The sequence below is a fragment of the Entelurus aequoreus genome, linkage group LG11, assembly GCF_033978785.1.
Source record: "Entelurus aequoreus isolate RoL-2023_Sb linkage group LG11, RoL_Eaeq_v1.1, whole genome shotgun sequence".
Classification (NCBI taxonomy): domain Eukaryota; kingdom Metazoa; phylum Chordata; class Actinopteri; order Syngnathiformes; family Syngnathidae; genus Entelurus; species Entelurus aequoreus.
Window position 1 is genome coordinate 34,711,512 of NC_084741.1, and position 22,675 is coordinate 34,734,186.

At 40.5% G+C, this 22,675-nt stretch overlaps 2 protein-coding genes and 1 non-coding gene across 5 annotated transcripts in view; 2 read left to right on the plus strand and 1 right to left on the minus strand.

The window, feature by feature from the left end:
* Positions 1–5,462, plus strand: part of limd1a (LIM domains containing 1a) — a 69,747-nt gene extending 64,285 nt beyond the window's left edge. Inside the window, exons 7-8 of one of the 2 annotated variants that reach the window (XM_062063070.1) lie at positions 4,772–4,843; positions 5,107–5,462. In XM_062063070.1, the coding sequence (XP_061919054.1) occupies positions 4,772–4,843; positions 5,107–5,244 (210 nt within the window). In that variant the 3' untranslated portion in view covers positions 5,245–5,462. The remainder of the gene's footprint in view (positions 1–4,771; positions 4,844–5,106) is intronic. The other variant, XM_062063071.1, reaches the window with a different exon arrangement.
* A 2,942-nt stretch (positions 5,463–8,404) lies between these two features.
* On the minus strand, positions 8,405–8,477 carry trnar-acg (transfer RNA arginine (anticodon ACG)). The gene has a single exon. It is a non-coding gene; the product is annotated as a tRNA-Arg (tRNA).
* A 385-nt stretch (positions 8,478–8,862) lies between these two features.
* deptor (DEP domain containing MTOR-interacting protein) overlaps positions 8,863–22,675 on the plus strand; it is an 86,282-nt gene continuing 72,469 nt past the window's right edge. For both annotated transcript variants that reach the window (XR_009827758.1, XM_062063072.1), the window contains exons 1-2: positions 8,863–9,822; positions 9,899–9,988. Coding sequence is in view for 1 of the 2 variants with exons in the window: in XM_062063072.1 (XP_061919056.1) it covers positions 9,809–9,822; positions 9,899–9,988 (104 nt within the window). In the remaining variant the exon portion in view is untranslated. The remainder of the gene's footprint in view (positions 9,823–9,898; positions 9,989–22,675) is intronic.

Consider the following 22,675-nt stretch of genomic DNA (forward strand, 5'->3'; position numbering starts at 1 on the left):
TAAAGTACCAATGATTGTCACACAAGCATAAGAAACACAAATTTGATTCTGGCCGTGTGTCATTCTTCCCCCTGACTTAAGTCTGTCAGTGCGCGCCAACATCCAAGATGCCGACTATGGGTGAAGCGACCTTTAAATGTGGGCGTTCCCTGTCAAACCTGGCCTTCCGTGTATTTTCCCGTCGACTTAAGTACTTTTGTTCTTACACGCTTCTGAGGCTGGAACAAGTCCAGTTCCGGAAGGTGAAACGTTATATTGCACTTGAAGTTCGGATGCAGTGTACACCACATGTAATAATATGTAAAAGAAACTTCCAAAAAACGATCAACTCTTTACGGAACGCTTCAATCGAGACACCTGCAAACATCCATTGAGATGAGAATAAAAGCACCATATTGCCGATCTGTATTAACTATCCAAAAGTGACCACAGCGGAAGAGGACCACCCGTATATCGGTCGCGTTTGAACATCCTGGTACTAACGGATGTTGAAAATTCATAATGTAGTGTCTATCAATTAATTACATAGATTTTTTGACAGGTAATATCAAACTGTCATGCTTCCCTGCACACACACACACACACACACACACACACACACACACACACACACACACATACACGCGCACACACACCTGTTTCCTAAGCCTCTCTAACGTGTCACGTCTTCACAAACATTTGTATCAAAGAGAACATCACAAACAACATCAGGGTGGTTATACTAACAAGTGAAACATGGTTTCATCCATGGATTATTATTCCCATCCAGCCAGGAAAAAGAAGCGTACATTCACACACTACATCACCATGGCGACACACATACACATGACAAGCACTGCCGGATCGATTAAGGCTTTTCAAATTTGAAGTGTTATTGCTTTCATGGATTTCAATGACATTCATAAGTGTTGGTAAAACTCCATGTTCCACCATTTTTCACACTACCAAGAAAAAAAGGTTTAGTTTGTAATGATAATGAACCCACCTTCATTTGCGACTTAAGTCTAATTTATTCGGAGGGGGCGTGTCCACAGGCTGGATGGAATAATAATACAAATAAGAAAAATGTGAGTAACTTCACAAACACTTCAGCTGAAATGGTACAATAGGTCCCTCAGTGTGTGTTCATCCACTAGGAACGGGATGAATACATGCATTCCTATTTGGGTCGGTATGCAGCTGTACCGAACCAGAAAGTGTACATTCGGCAGTAAATGGCGACCTCTGTTCGGTACCACTTGTCACCTTTTCTTGAAAATGGCAGGTGGAAAAATTGTGTATCTAAACTAGAGTATGACAACAATGGGAAATTGTTTTGTTTTCCGGGGAGCTAAAGACCTACCGGTACCTCGTGGTCAGCGCTTCTCTGTTATGAGAACAAAGCACAGTTCAACGCCGAGGTTGCCGATATTTGTACAATTATATGAAATATCCAATTATTGTGCAGATTTAACCTGTAAGCACAACTTTGAGATTGATGGAGTATTTTATTAAAATAAACTTACTGTACCTCTCCACTAGGATCCAAAGCCCCTAAAATGAGCAGGATGCGACCACTTTAAGTCAACAATGAGACTGTCAGTGGGACTTTAGTGCATGTGCCACAAAACACAAGTTTTGTTAGGAAGGAAGGTGCGTGACAAGCTGGACAAAATCAACCAAATGTCCAAAATTAGCACTGACTTTGTTGGAATGTGCCCTCTGACCCTTTTTAGTGAGGCCTTTATGTTGGGTAGAGGTTGTGTGTGCATGTGTGTGTGTTTGTGTGTGTGTGTGTGTGTGTGTGTGCACACTTACATAACCCATTGAGTAGTTCTTTAGGAGGTTTTTACTATGGAACAGGGGTCTTGAACGTTTTCCGGGACAAAGACCCCAAAATGTTGTTATTGTGCAATACTAAGATAATAAAATAATACGGTTCTGTGGTAAATATATTTCTGCAAAGTAGGAATCATTAGATATACATCAAATATTTCCATATATAGAGCATAAGCAACCTCTTTACGACCTATTAAAATCCGTTAACAAGATTATGAGAGCTCTCTAGACATGAAATAACACCCACATAGTCACCTTTATACTAGTTTAAGACAATATAGTAATACTCAGCCAGTCAGTGGACACAATTCTGAACAGCACACTGATTAGTTGGATCTCAATTAGTGGGCAATACTATTGAAGTATGATGTTGTTGTTCAGTAAGCCATTTTATACTTGAAAATGCTTTATTTAGGTCAAAACATTTGTTGAAAAACATTTACGAGAAAGTGTTAAGCTGCAAACTTTGAAGTGTGACGTGGTGAGGGACGACTGTGTAGCGCCGCTAAAAGATAGCCGGTTACTAGCGCCCTAATGGTTAGCTGGCAATTAGAGCGATAATTGCTAGCTATCTTAATATGATATTTGTATTCATGTTTCAAGGTACAGTGATTAGGGTGCCATGTCTAAACTATAGTGTGTTGTATCAGTGGTAATATGTATTTAAATTACAGATGTCCGATAATATCGGACTGCCGATATTATCGGCCGATAAATGCTTTAAAATGTAATATCGGAAATGATCGGTATCGGTTTAGAAATTATCTGTATCAGTTTCTTAAAGTAAAATGTATGACTTTTCAAAACGCCGCTGTGTACACGGACGTAGGGAGAAGTACAGAGCACCAGTAAACCTTAAAGGTACTGCCTTTGCGTGCCAGCCCAGTCATATAATATCTACGGCTTTTCACACACACACAAGTAAATGCAATCCATACTTGGTCAACCGCCATACAGGACACACTGAGGGTGAACATATAAACAACTTTAACACTGTTACAAATATGCGCCACACTGTGAACCCACACCAAACAAGAATGACAAACACATTTCGGGAGAACATCCGCACCGTAACACAACATAAACACAACAGAACAAATACCCAGAACCCCTTGCAGCACTAACTCTTCCGGGACGCTACAATATACACTACCCGCTACCCCCTACCCCCCCACCTCAACCCCGCCCACCTCAACCTCCTCATGCACTCCTCATTTCACTTTGTGAAAGTCAAAGTACAGTATTTCCCATAGTTGTAGTGGGTATCAGGATTATTTCAGGGAGAGCATGTCCCAAATTCCAAGCTGCTGTTTTGAGGCATGTTAAAAAAAAAAAAAATGCACTTTGTGACTTCAATAATAAATATGGCAGTGCCATGTTGGCATTTTTTTCCATAACTTGAGTTGATTTATTTTGGAAAACCTTGTTACATTGTTTAATGCATCCAGCGAGGCATCACAACAAAATTAGGCATTATAATATGTTAATTCCACGACTGTATATATCGGTATCGGATGATATCGGAATCTGTAATTAAGAGTTGGACAATATCGGAATATCGGATATCGGCAAAAAAGCCATTATCGGACATCTCTAATTTAAATATATTTAAATTTGTGGAAAGAATTGCAGTGAGAACAGAAAAACATAGTTTAAAAAAGTCTACTGTAAGTAGAGATGTAATGATAAACAGTATTAATGATAACCACGATAAAACTCCCGATGGTTAATATTAACGTTTCGAGTAAATAATTCAGAACAACCGTAATTGATAACTGCGCTTTGATAAACTCACAGACTGCTTAAATGCTAGCTTAAATGCTAACATGAAAACAAGAGGCATTAACGTATTTCCCCATTAAGAAAGGACATACCCCAATCTGAATTTATATAAACACATTACTGTCTGAGCAACTAGGATATTCAATTGTGTACATTGAACCTACCAGCTGTGCTGTCTGAGCCGCAGGTGTTTTTATGGTGCGGTCAAGGACTGCTGAGGAGAATAGGACGCCACAACGCCTGCCAGAAATAATAAATAATAATAACAGATTTTATTTGTTACGCACTTTTCATTTAAATGAATCTTAAAGTGCTACAGTAAATAACAGTATTTCAAACTATAAAAGTTAGCAATTACTAAGACTTAAACACTATCAGCGAAGCATAAAAAACACAAAACATGCAAAATAGTGGCTTTTCTAACAGTGTGTCTATTTCCATCCATCCATTTGCTACCGTTTGTCCCTTACGGGGTCGCGGGGGGTGCTGGAGCCTATCTCAGCTGCATTCGGGCGGAAGGCGGGGTACACCCTGGACAAGTCGCCACCTCATCGCAGGGCCAACACAGATAGACAGACAACATTCACACTCGCATTCACACACTAGGGACCATTTAGTGTTGCCAATCAACCGATCCCCAGGTGCATGTCTTTGGAAGTGGGAGGAAGCCGGAGTACCCGGAGGGAACCCACACAGTCACGGGGAGAACATGCAAACTCCACACAGAAAGATCCCGAGCCCGGGATTTAACTCAGGACCTTCGTATTGTGAGACGAATGCACTAACCCCTGTGCCACCATGCTGCCCAATGTGTCTATTTAGTTTAATTATTAAAAAAACAACATAGTCAAAAGATTTCTGTGTTTATGAGTACTTTTTGAGTGCATTCAACACGAGCGCGATAACAATAATCCTGTTGAAAAACTCTTCTCCAGAAGCCTCTTTAGATGGCAGATGTCCATCTGGTGTCCCAGGAGTAGATTTGGGAAAACTGCAAGGAAATACAAAAGAATGATGTCGCAGCTTGAAGCGACTCTGCTCAAAAGTCAAATAAACACTCTTGAAGCTTTAAGGTTGCAAAAAGTGTGTGTGCAGACTTTGTCAGGCTGAGAAGAAAAAGGCAGATACAAGTGAGGACACCCCTGATATCAACATTCTGTTTATGTCCCAGCAGGGCTCTGATGAAACAGTGCGTGTTGTGTCCATGGACAAAGACTATCACGTGGAATGCTATCACTGCGAGGTGGGTAACAACTCGGCACACTCCTCTGCATCATCAGCAGGCACCGACACTCCTGATTAGACGTCATAACGATCCCCCATCTTAATTACAGCCTTGACAGTAATTGTGCCACAGAGCTGAGCAGCATGTGTGCAAAGACTCATCAGCACTCTCGTTAATTTTACCTAACTGCATCTTTTAGCTCCCTGCCGCAGTCAACTGTCTTTATGTAATATAATATTACTATATTCCAAAGTTCAGTGGATATGATTTTGGTTTTCCAGGACTGCAAAATGGAGCTGAATGACGAGGAGGGTCACCGCTGCTACCCTCTGAACGGACACCTTCTCTGCCACTCCTGCCATCTCAAGCACATCGAGCCAGGCAGCTCCTCCTCTATGGCCAGCAGCACCTCCTTTTAACACGCACTGTCGCGTGGGGGAAGAGAGACACCTGGTGGACGTTTTGGGGAACTGTCACAAGTGGTGGGTGGGGCACAATTCTTGTTGTAGAGGATTGGTTGTTTGATGTCTGGTGTTGTGAGAGTTGGTTTTGTAAAGCCTTTAAGAGACCTGGTAACGAAGTAATATTGCAGCAAACATATTTTAAAAAAAAAGCAAAAAAAAAGCAAACTTATTTTGTCTTCTCAAGAGACAACACTGCAGAAATGACACTTGAACATATCATAGAGTAGCCAGTGTGCAGCTTGTATAGCAAGCAACCGCTGCTCTTAAGTACACCCATGCTGCATTTCTGCACTATTGTCCCTTGTTAAGGTAGACTGTAATAACAGTGATCAAATTGTCAGCGTGTATACTGTGCACCCCTTTCACTCTTCTGCTTCCACTTTACCCGGCTGCTCCAACCCGCTAAAATATGCAGTACTTTTTGGAATAACATGCAGATAACAATGAGCAAGTATTTATTTGATATGCAGTACACACAAGCGTAACAGTAGACTTGGGTCAAGTGCAAAAGTAACAAACAGATTAGCTATTATTTATTCACCATTGTTGGTGTAATAACTTGGAAGCAGACTCTACAGCGCCTTTCGGTGTAACTTTACGTGCTTCTAAGTGGTGACAAGTCCACGGCCTGGAATAGGCTCAGGCTTCCCCATGACTCCTGAACGGACTCTGGGTCGAGCTGCACAAAAGCAGAATTTGTCTTCCTTGTGCAAAACTTTTGCAATATTCAAAATGGTATATCATGTAAACAATGCAGAGGACAGGATAGCGACAGTAGGTTAGTATAGCATCATTCTGAGAAGCACTTAGATATTCAGATTGTTTATTTTCTAGGCACCTGTTGGAATTTCTAATGTATTGGCAAGAATGCTATATTTTTAGGATGTGTATGTTTTGGGCCTATATTCATATGTATAACACCAGTTTCATGTATTTAACCTTGTACAACAGCAGCCTCATGAATATTAATTGATTGCTGTGGAACATGCCTATAGTATGTAGTTTGATTCATCATGTCATACCTTACATTTGTAGTTTATAATGATCAGACATGTGTGTGCTATATTAAATACATTATGTGCTCTTGGCCAAGCTTACATGTGTTTTCTTTCGAAGTGTGTATGTGCTTGCTAATATTGATCAAAGGAAATGCGTTCTTTAAAATCCTTTTGTGTTTTGTTTTTTTTACTATGTATGAAACAATGGGTGACTGAGACAGCCATTATTTACACTATATTGCCAAAAGTATTTGGCCACCTGCTTCGACTCACATATGAACTTGAAGTGCCATCCCATTCCTAACCCATAGGGTTCAACATGATGTGGGTCCACCTTTTGCAGCTATTACAGCTTCAACTCTTCTGAGAAGGCTGTCCACAAGGTTGCAGAGTGTGTTTATAGGAATTTTCCACCATTCTTCCAAAAGCGCATTGGTGAGGTCACACACTGATGTTGGTCGAGAAGGCCTGGCTCTCAGTCTCCGTTTTAATTCATCCCAAAGGTCGGGTTCAGGTCAGGACTCTGTGCAGGCCAGTCAAGTTCATCCACACCAGACTCTTGTCATTCATGTCTTTATGGACCTTGCTTTGTGCACTAGTGCACAGTCATGTTGGAAGAGGAAGGGGCCCGCTCCAAACTGTTCCCACAAGGTTAGGAGCATGGGATTGTCCAAAATGTTTTGATATCCTGGAGCATTCAAAGTTACTTTCACTGGAACTAAGAAGCCAAGCCCAACTCCTGAAAAACAACCCCACACCATAATTCCTCCTCTCCTAAATTTCACACTCGGCACAATGCAGTCCAAAATGTAGCGTTCTCCTGGCAACCTCCAAACTCAGACTCGTCCGTCAGATTGCCAGATGGAAACGCGGGATTCATCACTCCAGAGAATGTGTTTCCACTGCTCTAGAGTCCAGTGGCGATGTGCTTTACACCACTGCATCCCACGCTTTGCATTGGACTTGGTGATGTATGGCTTAGATGCAGCTGCTCGGCCATGGTAACCCATTCTATGAAGCTCTCTGCGTACTGTACGTGGGCTAATTGGAAGGTCACATGAAGTTTGGAGCTCCGTAGCAACTGACTGCAGAAAGTCGGCGACCTCCTTGCACTATGCGCTTCAGCATCCGCTGACCCCTCTCTGTCAGTTTACGTGGCCTACCACTTGATGGCTGAGTTGCTGTTGTTCCCAAACTCTTCCATTTTCTTATAATAAAGCAGACAGTTGACTTTGGAATATTTCGGAGCGAGGAAATTTCGCGACTGGATTTGTTGCACGGGTGGCATCCTATGACAGTTCCACGCTGGAAATCACTGAGCTCCTGCCAAGTGATTAGGACACCTGATTTTGATCATTGATCATCTGATGTGTGGCCAAATACTTTTGGCAATATAGTGTATTAACAAATCACTGAGCTGTATTCCGACCATCATTCTGTCCAATCACTGAGCCATACTATTCAATTATGTTCTCATTGACCCACCCCCAGCTATCCAGAGAATACGTTTTCATTTATAAACAAACATTTTAGGTTTTTTTTCACCTTTTCTAAGCTGTGTGATTTAACAATTAATGATTTAACAATTAATGAACCAATATCAGTGTGTTCTTTCCTTTATGATTTAATAACATAGTTTTTCAGATACATTTCCAGTTTTAACATATTTGCTCACAAAATTTCTGATCTTTGCTTATTTTTGCTGTATTGTAGTCTATGTTAATAAGCATAAGCATGCAGTCATCCACGATGAGAATTTACTTTTTTTTTTTAAATTAATATGTACTTGTTGGCCCTGCAATGAGGTAGCGACTTGTCCAGGGTGTATCCAGCCTTCCGCCCGATTGTAGCTGAGATAGGCTCCAGCGCCCCCCCCCCCCCCGACCCCGAAGGGAATAAGCGGTAGAATGGATGGATGGATGGATGTACTTCATTCATGATGCAGGGTAACCAGCAGGAGGCAGTCATGCATTACTTTGTGGGCATTTATGTATGCCAAGACACAAATACTGGTTAGAAAGCAGTACCGTTATTGATCGACTATTGTTTTTGGGGGGTTTAACATGAAGTAAAATCTTTAACCAATCGTCTAATTCTAAAAATTGTTTTTAAAAATTCGAGCCAGCCAGGAGTCGAACCTGGAATCTTCTGATCCGTAGTCAGACGCGTTATCCATTGCGCCACTGGCCCGTTAGGTCGCTGACGACAACCAATAGATTTTACTACAATTACAGAACCATTTCATGTTTTAAATTAACACATTATATGCATGAAGCAACACGAATAATTGGATTAAAACAATTACGTGTTTTACTCATTTAGCAAGTAAACAAACACATTTTAGTTGTTTAGATGGAGGCTCGTGCCCAGTTACGTCACCAGCCTGACTGGAGAGCCAATCACATTTCACGCTGGGACAATGCGCTGCACGTGACAGCCAATCGTCTCCACGAGTCCATCGTTTACCTCCAAATAGGTTGTAGGTTGTGTTATCTGTTGTGTAAAAACGTTTTTCTTTTTCTTTTCGGTTTGGAGGACTGATATATGTTTTTGAAAAAAATTTCCTCATGAAAAGGGACTTTTTTTTTATTTAAGCGTAAGTAAAAAACATACAATATATTCATATGGAGCTACTTGCGAGATAAAATGCCCACCGTCAAAATGACATAAGTATATATAGTTTACACTATGTAAAATGCAAGTTAGTATACCAATTGTCTATTGAATTAAAGTAACACTAATATGTTGTAACGCGTCACACTTGCAGGAAAGGAAAAAAGAACCAAAAAAATGTAACGTTATTCATGACTTAGCCGTGTCCGGGATTCGAACCCTGTCCTCTTCGTCTTTTTCCTTCCCCTCAATTCGTCCCCAACGTGTACGGTAAGACAATACTGTACATCGTGCGGCACATGCCGATTAAATGCATCTATATTGAAACTATATAAACGGGAATGAACTGGAATCGAACAAAACTCCGGTTTCTTCATGTCTCGTACTGCATGATGATGCCTTCAAGAAATCTCGTAAAGTTGGCCAAACAGCCAATATTAAGTCCATACGCTGAAAATGTATACATGATCAAAGTTTAGACTGACATTATCTATAGTTATGCGTAAATACAAATTTAGTTACTCGGTTAGATTGCACTCAGAAGTGTGTGTGACTTTTTTTTCCCGGGGACCTACCGTAAATAAAAACGAGCGCACGCAAATACTTTTATAACTCCGCCCCCTCCGTTAACGCCCCCAGTGATGTCACCCCGCCCCTCCCCATGCGGGAGACTGTATGGAGGAAAATGTGCGGTCCTTCTCAATGTTTATGCACGACGAACACACCCGAACATCAACGGGACCTAATCGATGAAGAGGACGATGACGGAGACATGAATTAACGTGTGGCAACATATTGGAGGAGGGGAAAAAAAAGAAAAAGTCTGCAGCTGATGGAGCTGCTTCACTGTCACACATTCGACCTTTCACTCGCTGGGACGATTTAAACGTCAACTACTCTCCTTCTTCATGGTTTATGAGAGGTAAGCGAGCACATCCGAGGCCGGCATCGCATCGCACTGTTGCAACACCACGTGATATCTCGCTGTGTGTCGACAGAGACATGGACCGTATCGGCCTCAGCATGCAGACCAAGGCTGCTGAGCTGGAGCGCCTGGCGGAGGTGCTCGTTACCGGGGAGCAGCTCAGGTAGATCCACTCGCCCTCGTCTCGCTCCGTGGGGAAGATCATGTGATCCCCACCACATCGCACATGACGTTGAGCCACGATGCGCGTGGAAATATGTCGGGTGACACAGACAGGCCGCATGAGTGGATGATTACAACCGCTGTGTGAATCACAAACAAGATTCACAACATGCAGTATTGATTTCATCCCAGAGGATGAACATAATTGTCAATCATAGGGGTGGTAGAATGTTGCAGCATAGCCTAGGGGCTGCATGAGTGCTCCTGGCAACAAGGAGCTGTGGTTCATTGCAACCATTGTGGCTAATTTGACTCAACACACATCTGTGTCTATATAGCTAGCAAATGAGTAGCAAGCAAATGATATCCTGTCGACAGTCAAGCACGTTGGTGTCAGCGCCATAGCGTTAGGTTGCATGAGTGCTTCCAGCCCGCGGGGAGCTGCGGTTTATTGTAATTATTGCAGCAGATTTGACTTAACAAGCAGGTGTTATTTTCTAACTAGCTGGCCACCCGAATGACTAACAAGATAATTATGTCTTGCCTAGGGCCAAGCGTGGTGATTACGGTAAGGGCCTGGGGCTGCATGAGTGGTCCCGGCACTGCAGAGCTGCGGTTTATTGTAATAATGATATATAATTTCACTCAGTGCACAGGCATTTGGTCTAAATACATGGCAAATGAGTCACAGGCAAATTGTGTCCTGTTGACAGTCAGGCATGGTGGTTATAGTGTCATTGTCTAAAGCTGCACGAGTGCTGCTTGCACCGGGGGAGCTGTGGTTTATAGAAATCATTGCAGCTGATTTTATTCAACATGCAGGTGTTCTTTTCTAACTAGCTGGCCACCCGAATGACTAACAAGATAATTATGTCTTGCCTAGGGCCAAGTGTGGTGATTACGGTAAGGGCCTGGGGCTGCATGAGTGGTCCCGGCACTGCAGAGCTGCGGTTTATTGTAATAATGATATATAATTTCACTCAGTGCACGGGCATTTGGTCTAAATACCGGTACATGGCAAATGAGTCACAGGCAAATTGTGTCCTGTTGAGAGTCAGGCATGGTGGTTACAGTGTCATTGTCTAAAGCTGCCTGAGTGCTGCTTACACCGGGGAGCTTTGGTTTATATAGTAATCATTGCAACTGATTTGATTCAACATGCAGGTGTTCTTGTCTAACTAGCTGGCAACCCGAATGAGTAGCAAGATAATTGTGTCACCAAGTGTGGTAGTGATAACGTTATGGTCTGGGGCTGCATGAGTGCTGCCGTGGAGCTGATTACGGATAATTTGACTCAAAACACAGGCATTTTTGTCTAAATACATGGAAAATTAGTCACAGGCAAATTGTGACCTGTTGACAGTCAGGCATGGTGGTAACAGTGTCATTGTCTTAAGCTGCACGAGTTCTAATAGTACCGGGGAACTGCGGTTCATTGTAATCACTCAACACGCACACAATTTTGTCTAACTAAGCTGTCAATCCAAGTGACTAGCATGATAATTGTGTCTTGCCTAGGGACAAGCACTGTAGTGAAAATGTTATGGTCTTGGGCTGCATGAGTGCTTCCGGCATCAGGGAGCTGTGGTTAATTTGAATCATTCTAGCTTATTTGACTTAAAACACAGGTATTTTTGTCTGAATGAATGGCAAGTGGGTTGCAAGAATATTGTGTCCTGTCAACAGTCAAGCACGCACGGTGGTGGCAGCGTCATGGTCTTAGGCTGCACGAGTGCTGCCAGCACGGGGGAGCTGCGGTTTATTGTAATGATTGCGGCCAATTTAAATGAAGAAACATACATTTTTTTGCCTGAATAACTGACAACCCGAGTGAGTAGCAAGATAATTGTGTTTTGTCCACAGTCAAGCACCATCGCGGTCTTAGGCTGCATGAGTGCTAATGGAACCAGGGAGCTGCAGTTCATTTTAATAACCTAAAAATCACACAACAGAAAACTTCCCTGCCTGGCAATGTTGTTGTTGCTCTTTGACCTTGTTGTGTGGTCCCCATCACCGTGGTGGTGGTGGTGGTGGTGGTGGTGGTGGTGGTGGTGGTGGTGGTGCCAGCACTGAAGAGAGGCTGAAAGGAAGATAATGTCTGGAATGTTCTCCTCTCTTTCCCCCGCACAAGTAATTGTTTCCAATTTAGTGTGTTTGCTGTGACAACACCCCCATTCATTGCTGTCAGAGACCAATAGCTTGTGTCAGCACAACGTTTTCAGTGTGCTGTCACTGAGCACTTGTGTGTGTCTGTGGATGCTAAAGTGTGTGTCCGTGGAGGCTAAATTGTGTATCTGTGATTGCTAAAGTGAGTGTCTATGAATGCTAACGTTTGTGGATGCTAAAGTGTGCGTCTATGAATGCTAAAGTGTGTGTCTGTGGATGCTAAAGTGTGTGTCTATGAATGCTAAAGTGTGGGTCTAGAAATGCTAAAGTGTGTGTCTGTGGATGCTAAAGTGTTTGTCTATTTACGTTAAAGTGTGTGTCTATGAATGCTGAAGTGTGTGTCCATGAATGCAAAAGTGTGTTTTCTTGAATGCAAAAGTGTGTTTTCTTGAATGCTTAAGTGAGTGTCTATGAATGCTAACGTTTGTGGATGCTAAAGTGTGCGTCTATGGATGCCAAAGTGTGTGTCTATGAATGCTAATGTGTGTGTCTGTGGATGCTAAAGTGTGTGTCTATGAATGCTAAAGTGTGTGTCTATGAATGCTAACGTTTGTGGATGCTAAAGTGTGCGTCTATGAATGCTAAAGTGTGTGTCTGTGGATGCTAAAGTGTGTGTCTATGGATGCTAAAGTGTGGGTCTAAAAAATGCTAAAGTGTGTGTCTGTGGATGCTAAAGTGTGTGTCTATGGATGCTAAAGTGTGGGTCTAGAAATGCTAAAGTGTGTGTCTGTGGATGCAAAAGTGTGGGTCTAGAAATGCTAAAGTGTGTTTCTGTGGATGCTAAAGTGTGTGTCTAGGAATGCTAAAGTGTGGGTCTAGAAATACTAAAGTGTGTGTCTGTGGATGCTAAAGTGTGTGTCTGTGGATGCTAAAGTGTGTGTCTATTGATGCTAAAGTGTGTGTCTATTGATGCTAAAGTGTGTGTCCGTGAATGCAAAAGTGTGTTTTCTTGTATGCTTAAGTGAGTGTCTATGAATGCTAACATTTGTGGATGCTAGAGTGTGCGTCTATGGATGCCAAAGTGTGTGTCTGTGAATGCTAAAGTGTGTGTCTGTGGATGCTAAAGTGTGTGTCTGTGGTTGCCAAAGTGTGTGTCTATGATTGCTAAAGTGTGTGTCTGTGGATGCTAAAGTGTGTGTCTATGGATGCTAAAGTGTGGGTCTAGAAATGCTAAAGTGTGTGTCTGTGGATGCTAAAGTGTGTGTCTGTGGATGCTAAAGTGTGTGTCTATTGATGCTAAAGTGTGTGTCTGTGGATGCTGAAGTGTGTGTCTGTGGATGCTAAAGTGTGTGTCTATGGATGCTAAAGTGTGTGTCTGTGGATGTTAAAGTGTGTGTCTGTGGATGCTAAAGTGTGTGTCTGTGAATGTTAAAGTGTGTGTCTGTGAATGCCAAAGTAAGTGTCCGTAAATGCTAAAGTGTGTGTCCGTAAATACTAAAGTGAGTGTCCGTGAATGCAAAAGTGTGTTTTCTTGAATACTAAAGTGTGTGTCTATGAATGCTTACATTCGTGGATGCTAAAGTGTGCATCTATGAATGCTAAAGTGTGTGTCTCTGGATGCTAAAGTGTATGTTTATGAATGCTAAAGTGTGCGTCTTTGAATGCTAAAGTGTGTGTCTATGAATGCTAAAGTGTGTGTCTGTGAATGCTTGGGTGTGTGTCTGTGAATGCTAAATTGTTTGTCTATGAATGCTTACATTTGTGGATGCTAAAGTGTGCGTCTATGAAGGGTAAAGTGTGTCTATGAATGCTAAAGTGTATGTTTATGAATGCTAAAGTGTGCGTCTTTGAATGCTAAAGTGTGTTTCTATGAATGCTAACGTTTGTGGATGCTAAAGTGTGCATCTATGGATGCCAAAGTGTGTGTCTATGAATGCTAAAGTGTGGGTCTAGAAATGCTAAAGTGTGCATCTATGGATGCCAAAGTGTGTGTCTATGAATGCTAAAGTGTGGGTCTAGAAATGCTAAAGTATGTGTCTATGGATGCTAAAGTGTGGGTCTAGAAATGCTAAAGTGTGTGTTTGTGGATGCTAAAGTGTGTGTCTGTGGATGCTAAAGTGTGTGTCTATGGATGCTAAAGTGTGTGTCTATGAATGCTAAAGTGTGGGTCTAGAAATGCTAACGTGTGTGTCTATGGATGCTAAAGTGTGGGTCTAGAAATGCTAAAGTGTGTGTTTGTGGATGCTAAAGTGTGTGTCTGTGGATGCTAAAGTGTGTGTCTATGGATGCTAAAGTGTGTGTCTATGAATGCTAAAGTGTGGGTCTAGAAATGCTAAAGTGTGTGTCTATGGATGCTAAAGTGGGGGTCTAGAAATGCTAAAGTGTGTGTTTGTGGATGCTAAAGTGTGTGTCTGTGGATGCTAAAGTGTGTGTCTATGGATGCTAAAGTGTGTGTCTATGAATGCTAAAGTGTGGGTCTAGAAATGCTAACGTGTGTGTCTATGAATGCTAAAGTGTGGGTCTAGAAATGCTAAAGTGTGTGTCTATTGATGCTAAAGTGTATGTCGATGAATGCTAAAGTGTGTGTCTGTGGATGCTAAAGTGTGTGTCTGTGGATGCTAAAGTGTGTGTCTATGGATGCTAAAGTGTGTGTCTATGAATGCTAAAGTGTGGGTCTAGAAATGCTAAAGTGTGTGTCTATGGATGCTAAAGTGTGGGTCTAGAAATGCTAAAGTGTGTGTTTGTGGATGCTAAAGTGTGTGTCTGTGGATGCTAAAGTGTGTGTCTATGGATGCTAAAGTGTGTGTCTATGAATGCTAAAGTGTGGGTCTAGAAATGCTAACGTGTGTGTCTATGAATGCTAAAGTGTGGGTCTAGAAATGCTAAAGTGTGTGTCTGTGGATGCTAAAGTGTGTGTCTATGGATGCTAAAGTGTGTGTCTATGAATGCTAAAGTGTGGGTCTAGAAATGCTAAAGTGTGTGTCTATTGATGCTAAAGTGTATGTCGATGAATGCTAAAGTGTGTGTCTGTGGATGCTAATGTGTGTGTCTATAAATGCTCAAGTGTGTGTCTATGAATGCTAAAGTGTGTGTCTGAGGATGCTAATGTGTGTGTCTATAAATGCTTAAGTGTGTGTCTATGGTTGCTAAAGTGTGTGTCCATGGTTGCTAAAGTGTGTGTCTATGGTTGCTAAAGTGTGTGTCTATGGTTGCTAAAGTGTGTGTCTATGGTTGCTAAAGTGTGTGTCTATGGTTGCTAAAGTGTGTGTCTCTGGTTGCTAAAGTGTGTGTCTATGGCTGCTAAAGTGTGTGTCCGTGTCCCTGACTGGCACAGCTGGATGTGGAGGCTGCCAGCTGGCTATGTGAGGTCACTAAAGCAAAACTTCACTTGTTGTTGGCAATCCAGAGAATCCTGCAGCTCTTCTCAGAGTGGAAGATGTCCAGCTTTAAAAAAACCAAAAAGTATTTCTTTGTGTTGACATTTGGGGCAGCAGCACGTGATTGTTGAAGTCGCTGCAACACAAGTGAGGAGCCAGACAATTGTGTTCTGGCCCACAGTCAAGCATGGTGAGTGGTAGCGTCATGGTTTGGGGCTGACACTATGGAACTGCGGTTCATTGAGGAAAAAAATAGAATTTTTAATTGCAAGAAATCATGTACTAAAGTGTTCGATGCTAATATGAAGGTAAATGAAGCGTTGTCCATTACCTGCATTGTTAGCTGCCTCATGCTGGCAGTTTTTTACTATCTATACCGCACAGAAAAGAGTAAAACGTGTTGTTGTCCCACAGAGGGATTGTGGATGATGGTGCAGTTTAATTATTGACACATTTCTTTTGTTTGACCTTCACTTCCTGCCTCTCCTGGTTTACTTTGGAGTTAAACCCCACACCTGACACACAGCTTGTAAGTAAAGTTGACTCAATGCACACCTCTGTTTGTCCACGTTATCACACGGCTATCTTGATACCACAAATGACAGGCTGATAAAAATAAATGTACTTATTTAAATATATGTTTGTGTGTGAATTGTGGATAATACATAATTAAGTCATTTACAAATAATTTTTTACTTCTGTGGCGACACCTGACGACGGTAATGATCTGTATATTACAGTCATAAATGCAGTCATATTAGTTATTGTGCCTATTGTTTGGATTGACACAACACTGTACACTCCATAAAATGGTGGAGACAGGAATGTGCAGGACAACACTTTCTCTGGAACATTCCACAGATAAACAGCCTAATTGTTTGCTTACCTACCCGCTGACTTCAAACTGTGAGAAATGTAGCCATTGCGCGATGTAGATATACAATATAAATTACGTCAATTAGGCTGACGATGGAGCTTAGTATACTATTGTTATATGGTGATAATGAATGCATGTTGATGCATTAATTAATGATGTTTTGTGAATGTTGGCCCAAATTTGGCAAAAAATATACATTTTAATATGAATGATGACAAAAAGTTAAAGCGTGTATCTGACATTAAAGGCCTACTGAAATGATTTTTTTTTATTTAAACGGGGATAGCAGATCCATTCTATGTGTCATACTTGATCATTTCGCGATATTGCCATATTTTTGCTGAAAGGATTTAGTAGAGAACATCGACGATAAAGTTAGCAACTTTTGGTCGCTGATTAAAAAAAGCCTTGCCTGTACCGGAAGTAGCGTGACGTCGCAGGTTGAAAGGCTCCTCACATTTCCCCATTGTTTACACCAGCAGCGAGAGCGATTCGGACCGAGAAAGCGACGATTACCCAATTAATTTGAGCAAAGATGAAAGATTCGTGGATGAGGAACATGAGAGTGAAGGACTAGAGTGCAGTGCAGGATGTATCTTTTTTCGCTCTGACCGTAACTTAGGTACAAGCTGGCTCATTGGATTCCACACTCTCTCCTTTTTCTATTGTGGATCACGGATTTGTATTTTAAACCACCTCGGATACTATATCCTCTTGAAAATGAGAGTCGAGAACGCGAAATGGACATTCACAGTGACTTTTATCTCCACGACAATACATCGGCGAAGCTCTCTAGCTACGGAGCTAACATGATAGCATCATGCTTGAATGCAGATAGAAACAAAAGAAATAAGCCCCTGACTGGAAGGATAGACAGAAGTACTATTACTTCTACTATCAGGAGACACCGAACCAAACACTGGACATGTAACTACACGGTTAATGCTGTGCCGCCTGTCGAAGCCTAGCAATGCTGTTGCTAACGACGCTATTGAAGCTAAGTTAGCTACGGGACCTCGTCAGAGCTATGATAAAAACATAAACGCTCCACCTACGTCAGCCCTCATCTGCTCATCACCACCCATGCTCACCTGCGTTCCAGCGATCGACAGCGCGACGAAGGACTTCACCCGATCATCGATGCGGTCTGTGGCTAGCGTCGGGTAGCGCGTCTGCTATCCAACTCAAAGTCCTCCTGGTTGTGTTGCTGCAGCCAGCCGCTAATACACCGATCCCACCTACAGCTTTCTTCTTTGCAGTCTTCATTGTTTATTAAACAAATTGCAAAAGATTCACCAACACAGATGTCCAGAATACTGTGGAATTTTGCGATGAAAACAGAGCTTTTTGTATTGGGATACAATGTGTCCGAATACTTCCGTATCAACCATTGACGTCACGCTCAAACGTCATCATACATAGACGTTTTCAACCGGAAGTTCCCCGGGAAATTTAAAATTGCACTTTGTAAGTTAACCCGGCCGTTTTGGCATGTGTTGCAATGTTAAGATTTCATCATTGATATATAAACTATCAGACTGCGTGGTCGGTAGTAGTGGGTTTCAGTAGGCCTTTAAAAATTCAATGTTTCTTGGCGGAGTTTGTGAAAGTGATGTGTTAGAAGTGGTCAGACAGTTTAAAAACAAAACATCTGTCGATGGTAACAACGTGGATATGTCACTTGTTAAAGAAGTGATGGATTGTGTCCTGAAGCCGTTTACTTATATATGTAATTCATCTTTATCAACTGGAACTTTTCCTGACAAAATGAAAATTGCTAAAGTTATTCCGATTTATAAAAATGGTGATAAACACATGGTCTCAAATTATAGACCTGTGTCTGTACTACCTCAATTTGCAAAAATTCTTGAGAAAATATTTGTAAATAGACTTGATAAGTTCATGGACAAACATGAGCTACTGAATGACCATCAGTATGGCTTCAGGAGTAATCGATCTACATCCCTAGCAGTGATGGACTTTGTAGAAAACGTAGCTACAGCAATAGAAAAAAAGCAACACACCGTTGGAGTATTTATTGACTTATGTAAAGCTTTTGACACAATCGATCATTCCTTACTTCTGCAAAAATTGAAAAACTATGGCATAAGAGGTGTTTCACAACAGTGGTTAAGTAGTTATTTAAGTAATAGATCTTAATATGTGGAAATTAATAAGACTAAATCCCAGCCAAGAAGAGTAACTTGTGGGGTGCCACAAGGCTCGGTATTGGGACCTAAGTTATTTATACTATATTTAAATGATATTTGTTCAGTGTCTAATAAATTGACATTTATTATGTTTGCAGATGATACAAATGTATATTGTTCAGGAGAAGACTTGAAGGAAGTGTTGAGGATAATAGAGGTTGAGTTGATTCAGCTAAAAAAATAGTTTGATATTAATAAGTTATCATTAAATGATAAGAAAACTACATTTATGGTGTTTAGTGGTGCAAGCAAAATTAAAATTAAATCTAGTGGAAATCGATAGAGTATATGAAACTAAATTCTTGGGAATAATAATTGATCATAAATTATTATTATATATATATATATTATATATAAAGGGAAAAATATCCAAATCCCTTGTTATTCTTTATAAAGTAAAACACAGGCTGAATAAGAAATGTCTGCATATGTTATATTATTCTTTTAATTTTCCATATTTAACATATTGTGTTGAAGTTTGGGGAAATGTTTATAAAAAAAACGTAGACCCAATAATTAAACTTCAAAAAAGGGTAATTAAATAATACACAAAGCGTGATACTATGAACATACCAATCCATTATTTATAAATTCTAATGTGTTAAAATTTTCAGATATTGTGTTTTTAAAAACAATGGGAATTATGTTTCAAGTAAAGAACAACAGCCTTCCAGCTTGTATTCTTAGGTCATTTCAATTAAGAGGAGAAAACTATAATCTACGGGGATATTGATTTTTGAAATAGGTAAAGCAAGAACGAATATAAAATACAAATGTATTTCAGTTTTAGGAGTTAAATGGTGGAACAAGCTCAGTGATGAGCTGAAGACATGTACTTCTTTGTTAAGGTTTAAGAAAACATTGAAAGGTGAAATAATGAAAATATTAAAATATAGCAACGATTACTTTCATCCCATTGATTTTTTTTTATTTTTAACGTTGATGTTCCAGGTAATCTTATTTTCAGTGAAGGTATAGGATAGGCAAATATAAGCCTTGGCTTCGGCCTATTCCTTTTTCGGTCATGCTTTTTCTTTTCTTTTCTTTTTGTGTGTAAATGTGTATGATTGTTATACAAGTATCATTTGTACTCTTAAACTGGTCACACAAAATGGTTATGGGTTGATGGTTGATTATATGACCGAAATAAACTTATTTAATTCATTCATTCATGACATGTTCTAGCTGTGTACCGCAAATATGACAGTTGAGCAACCGCGTCCTCAACGCAATGTTGCAACCCTGCGAGTGGTTAACGTCCCTCCATAGTGCAAAGCTGCTTCTAAGTCAGTCAGTAATCCTCGCCTCCGTGGCGGCAAATAAACAACTCTTCTTTCAAGTATCGTTATCACTGGAGGACGAGGAATAGCTAAACATGCTACACTACACACCATCGAAGGATACAAGAATCCATGCCAACGTCAAGGCTACACTTGAATGTAAACAGAGGTGGGCGGATCGATACAAATATCGACAGCAATGATACCAAGTGTAATATCAGTATATGGTCGATAATACAATGATTAGATCAGCATTTTTTATTATTAGAAAATATTTTTTCGGTATTGTTTACAAACTTAGAAAATAAGTCCCTGGACACAGAAAGTCTAGAAGAAAAAAATAGTAATTTAAATTGGAGCTTCTGTTTTGTTATTGTGCACTACTGACTTTATTTTGCTTCAAATATTATATGTATTAAAACTAAAATCGAAAATAATTTCAAAATATTGCCGATATTGTTACACCACCATCCTATGTTTTTGTCTGAATATAATTAAATAACAAACATGTAATATTCCAATTATCTTGAAAATGTTGACGTATCAGTATCAACATTATACGACCAATACTGCCCCTGTAATTATTACTTGGTATTGGAACATACACACATTTGTAGTATCGCCCAAAACTAATAAAAAGTATCCAAACAACAGAAGGATAAGTGCTTGCTACATTTTAACAGAAGTGTAGATAGAAACATGTTACAACAGAAAGTAACCAGATATTAACAGTAAATTAACAAGTAGATTAATAATAGTTGTGACAAAATAATAAAACTGGAAATGATGCAATATGTCACTGCATACGTCAGCAGCCAAATTAGGAGCTGGCATTATTTATATACCAAATAATATATCGTGATATACATCGTTGTTGCAGGAAGCTGCAATATATATCGATTTTAGGAAATATCGCCCATCCCTAATATATATTTATTCATTAGATATGTTCTTTAACCACTTCTGGGAACATAAGATGGTATATTTTTTCTGATATCGCATTGTGAAAAGTCATAATCAGTTTTACGAGTTTCACTAGTCTGGTAATTACATTACTGACACCTACAGGACTGAAGTGAAATATAATATTTTATTTTGGTTTTTAATGTATTTTATTCATTTATTTCAAACACAAAAAACAAATGTAGCATGTGCAATACAATATTGTCATCTGAAAAAATGTTTTATATTAAAAGAAAACAAATAATAAAAAGAAACAGTGTGTTTGTCCGAAAAGGAGCAGGAAGAAGCAAAGGGTTATAATGTCCTGCCCCAACACACAAATAATCATAAAAAAAATAAAAAAATATTCTTTCTCAACAATATGATGCATAATGACCTTTTATGCCAACATTTGGTAATAATTACAAGATACATATCATGTACATGCATGAATACTCACCGTAATAATCCCACTTATCATTTGAAATTCTACTTTTATGACCAATAAAACTATTTTACAGTCTTTTGCTGCTAATGTTCAGGTAATTAACCGGTCTGGATGACTGTATGGAAGTATAGCAATTGCTCGTATTATGGACTTAAGTAATGGGGCATCATAAATAGGCACATTTGTTACTAGGCGACACGAGGACAAACAGAGGTTGACACACTCTGTGGGTATAAAGGGCCTCAGCGCTGCGTTAAAACGGGTGTGGCCTTGTTTGGGCGTGGGACCAGTTTGTAAAACCACTGGCATAAACAAGCTGTGTACTCTCAGCATCTATAAATGCAAGTTGAGACTCAAGTCGGGCATAGCGAAAGCCGCCGAAGCGACTTTCCTGAACATATCTCAGCGGGAAACGTGTGGTCTGAATTCTACTGTTAGAGAGAAGGGGATAAAGACTGGAAGGCTTCAGCTGCAGGTTGTTTCCTCATCGAGACTCTTGGCAGGCGATCGTGTGCTGGGCAGACTTTGGACTGTGATCACTAATCCTGCAGGATGCCAGCTAGATGCACAAAGAGGAGCTGGCAGCAGGCAAGATGTGTTGTCAGCTCTCTCACAGTTCAGAAGGAAGTCACATAGGACAAGGTGGAAGAAGATGGAAGTCACCATGTGCATTGTTATTAATACATCTGTAGGGAGAGGTTGTCTGATTTTCATCATTGGTCATGATGTGACGACGACGCGATCCCAGGACGCAGGGAAGGCAAGCGACGTGCAGGCAGAAGGTTGTTTAATTAGGTAGCAGGTAGAAGATAAGTAGTACAGGTGGAACAGGAACTCAGGTTTTAACAGAACACTGTGGCATCCACTAGATAATGAACCAGCACTGAAGGAGAGAATAAGGTGGAACTAAATAGAGCTAATTAACGATGAGGAGTGGGTATACTGGCAGGACGGGGAATGGAAAGCAAAGGTGCTGTTAAACACAGAGACCTAACAGGATATCTTACCAAAACAAGAACGCCGGGACAGGAAGTGATACAAAACATAGAAAAAAGAAAAGAGCAAAATCCAAACTGTCATGTGGGATCATGACACATGATGCATGTGAGCCTAAAACCTGAAAAGTAGGGATGTAACAATAAACGGTATTCATAATAACCGGCGTAAAACTCCCGATGGTTAGTACCAGTGTTTCCCATAAACTGCCAAGATACCTGTGACGGTGGGGGCGTGGCTATGAGCGTGGCTATGGGCGTGGTCACCATGACATCATCAAGTAATTTGCATAATTTACTAAAAAAAATGTATACTTACTAATTAATAATAACAGTTTTGTTTTTTAAACGTCCATCCATCCATCCATCCATCCATCCATCCATCCATCCATCCATTTTACAATATAATTACAACACTTTATGTACATATTTATATACAGATTTGAACAATAA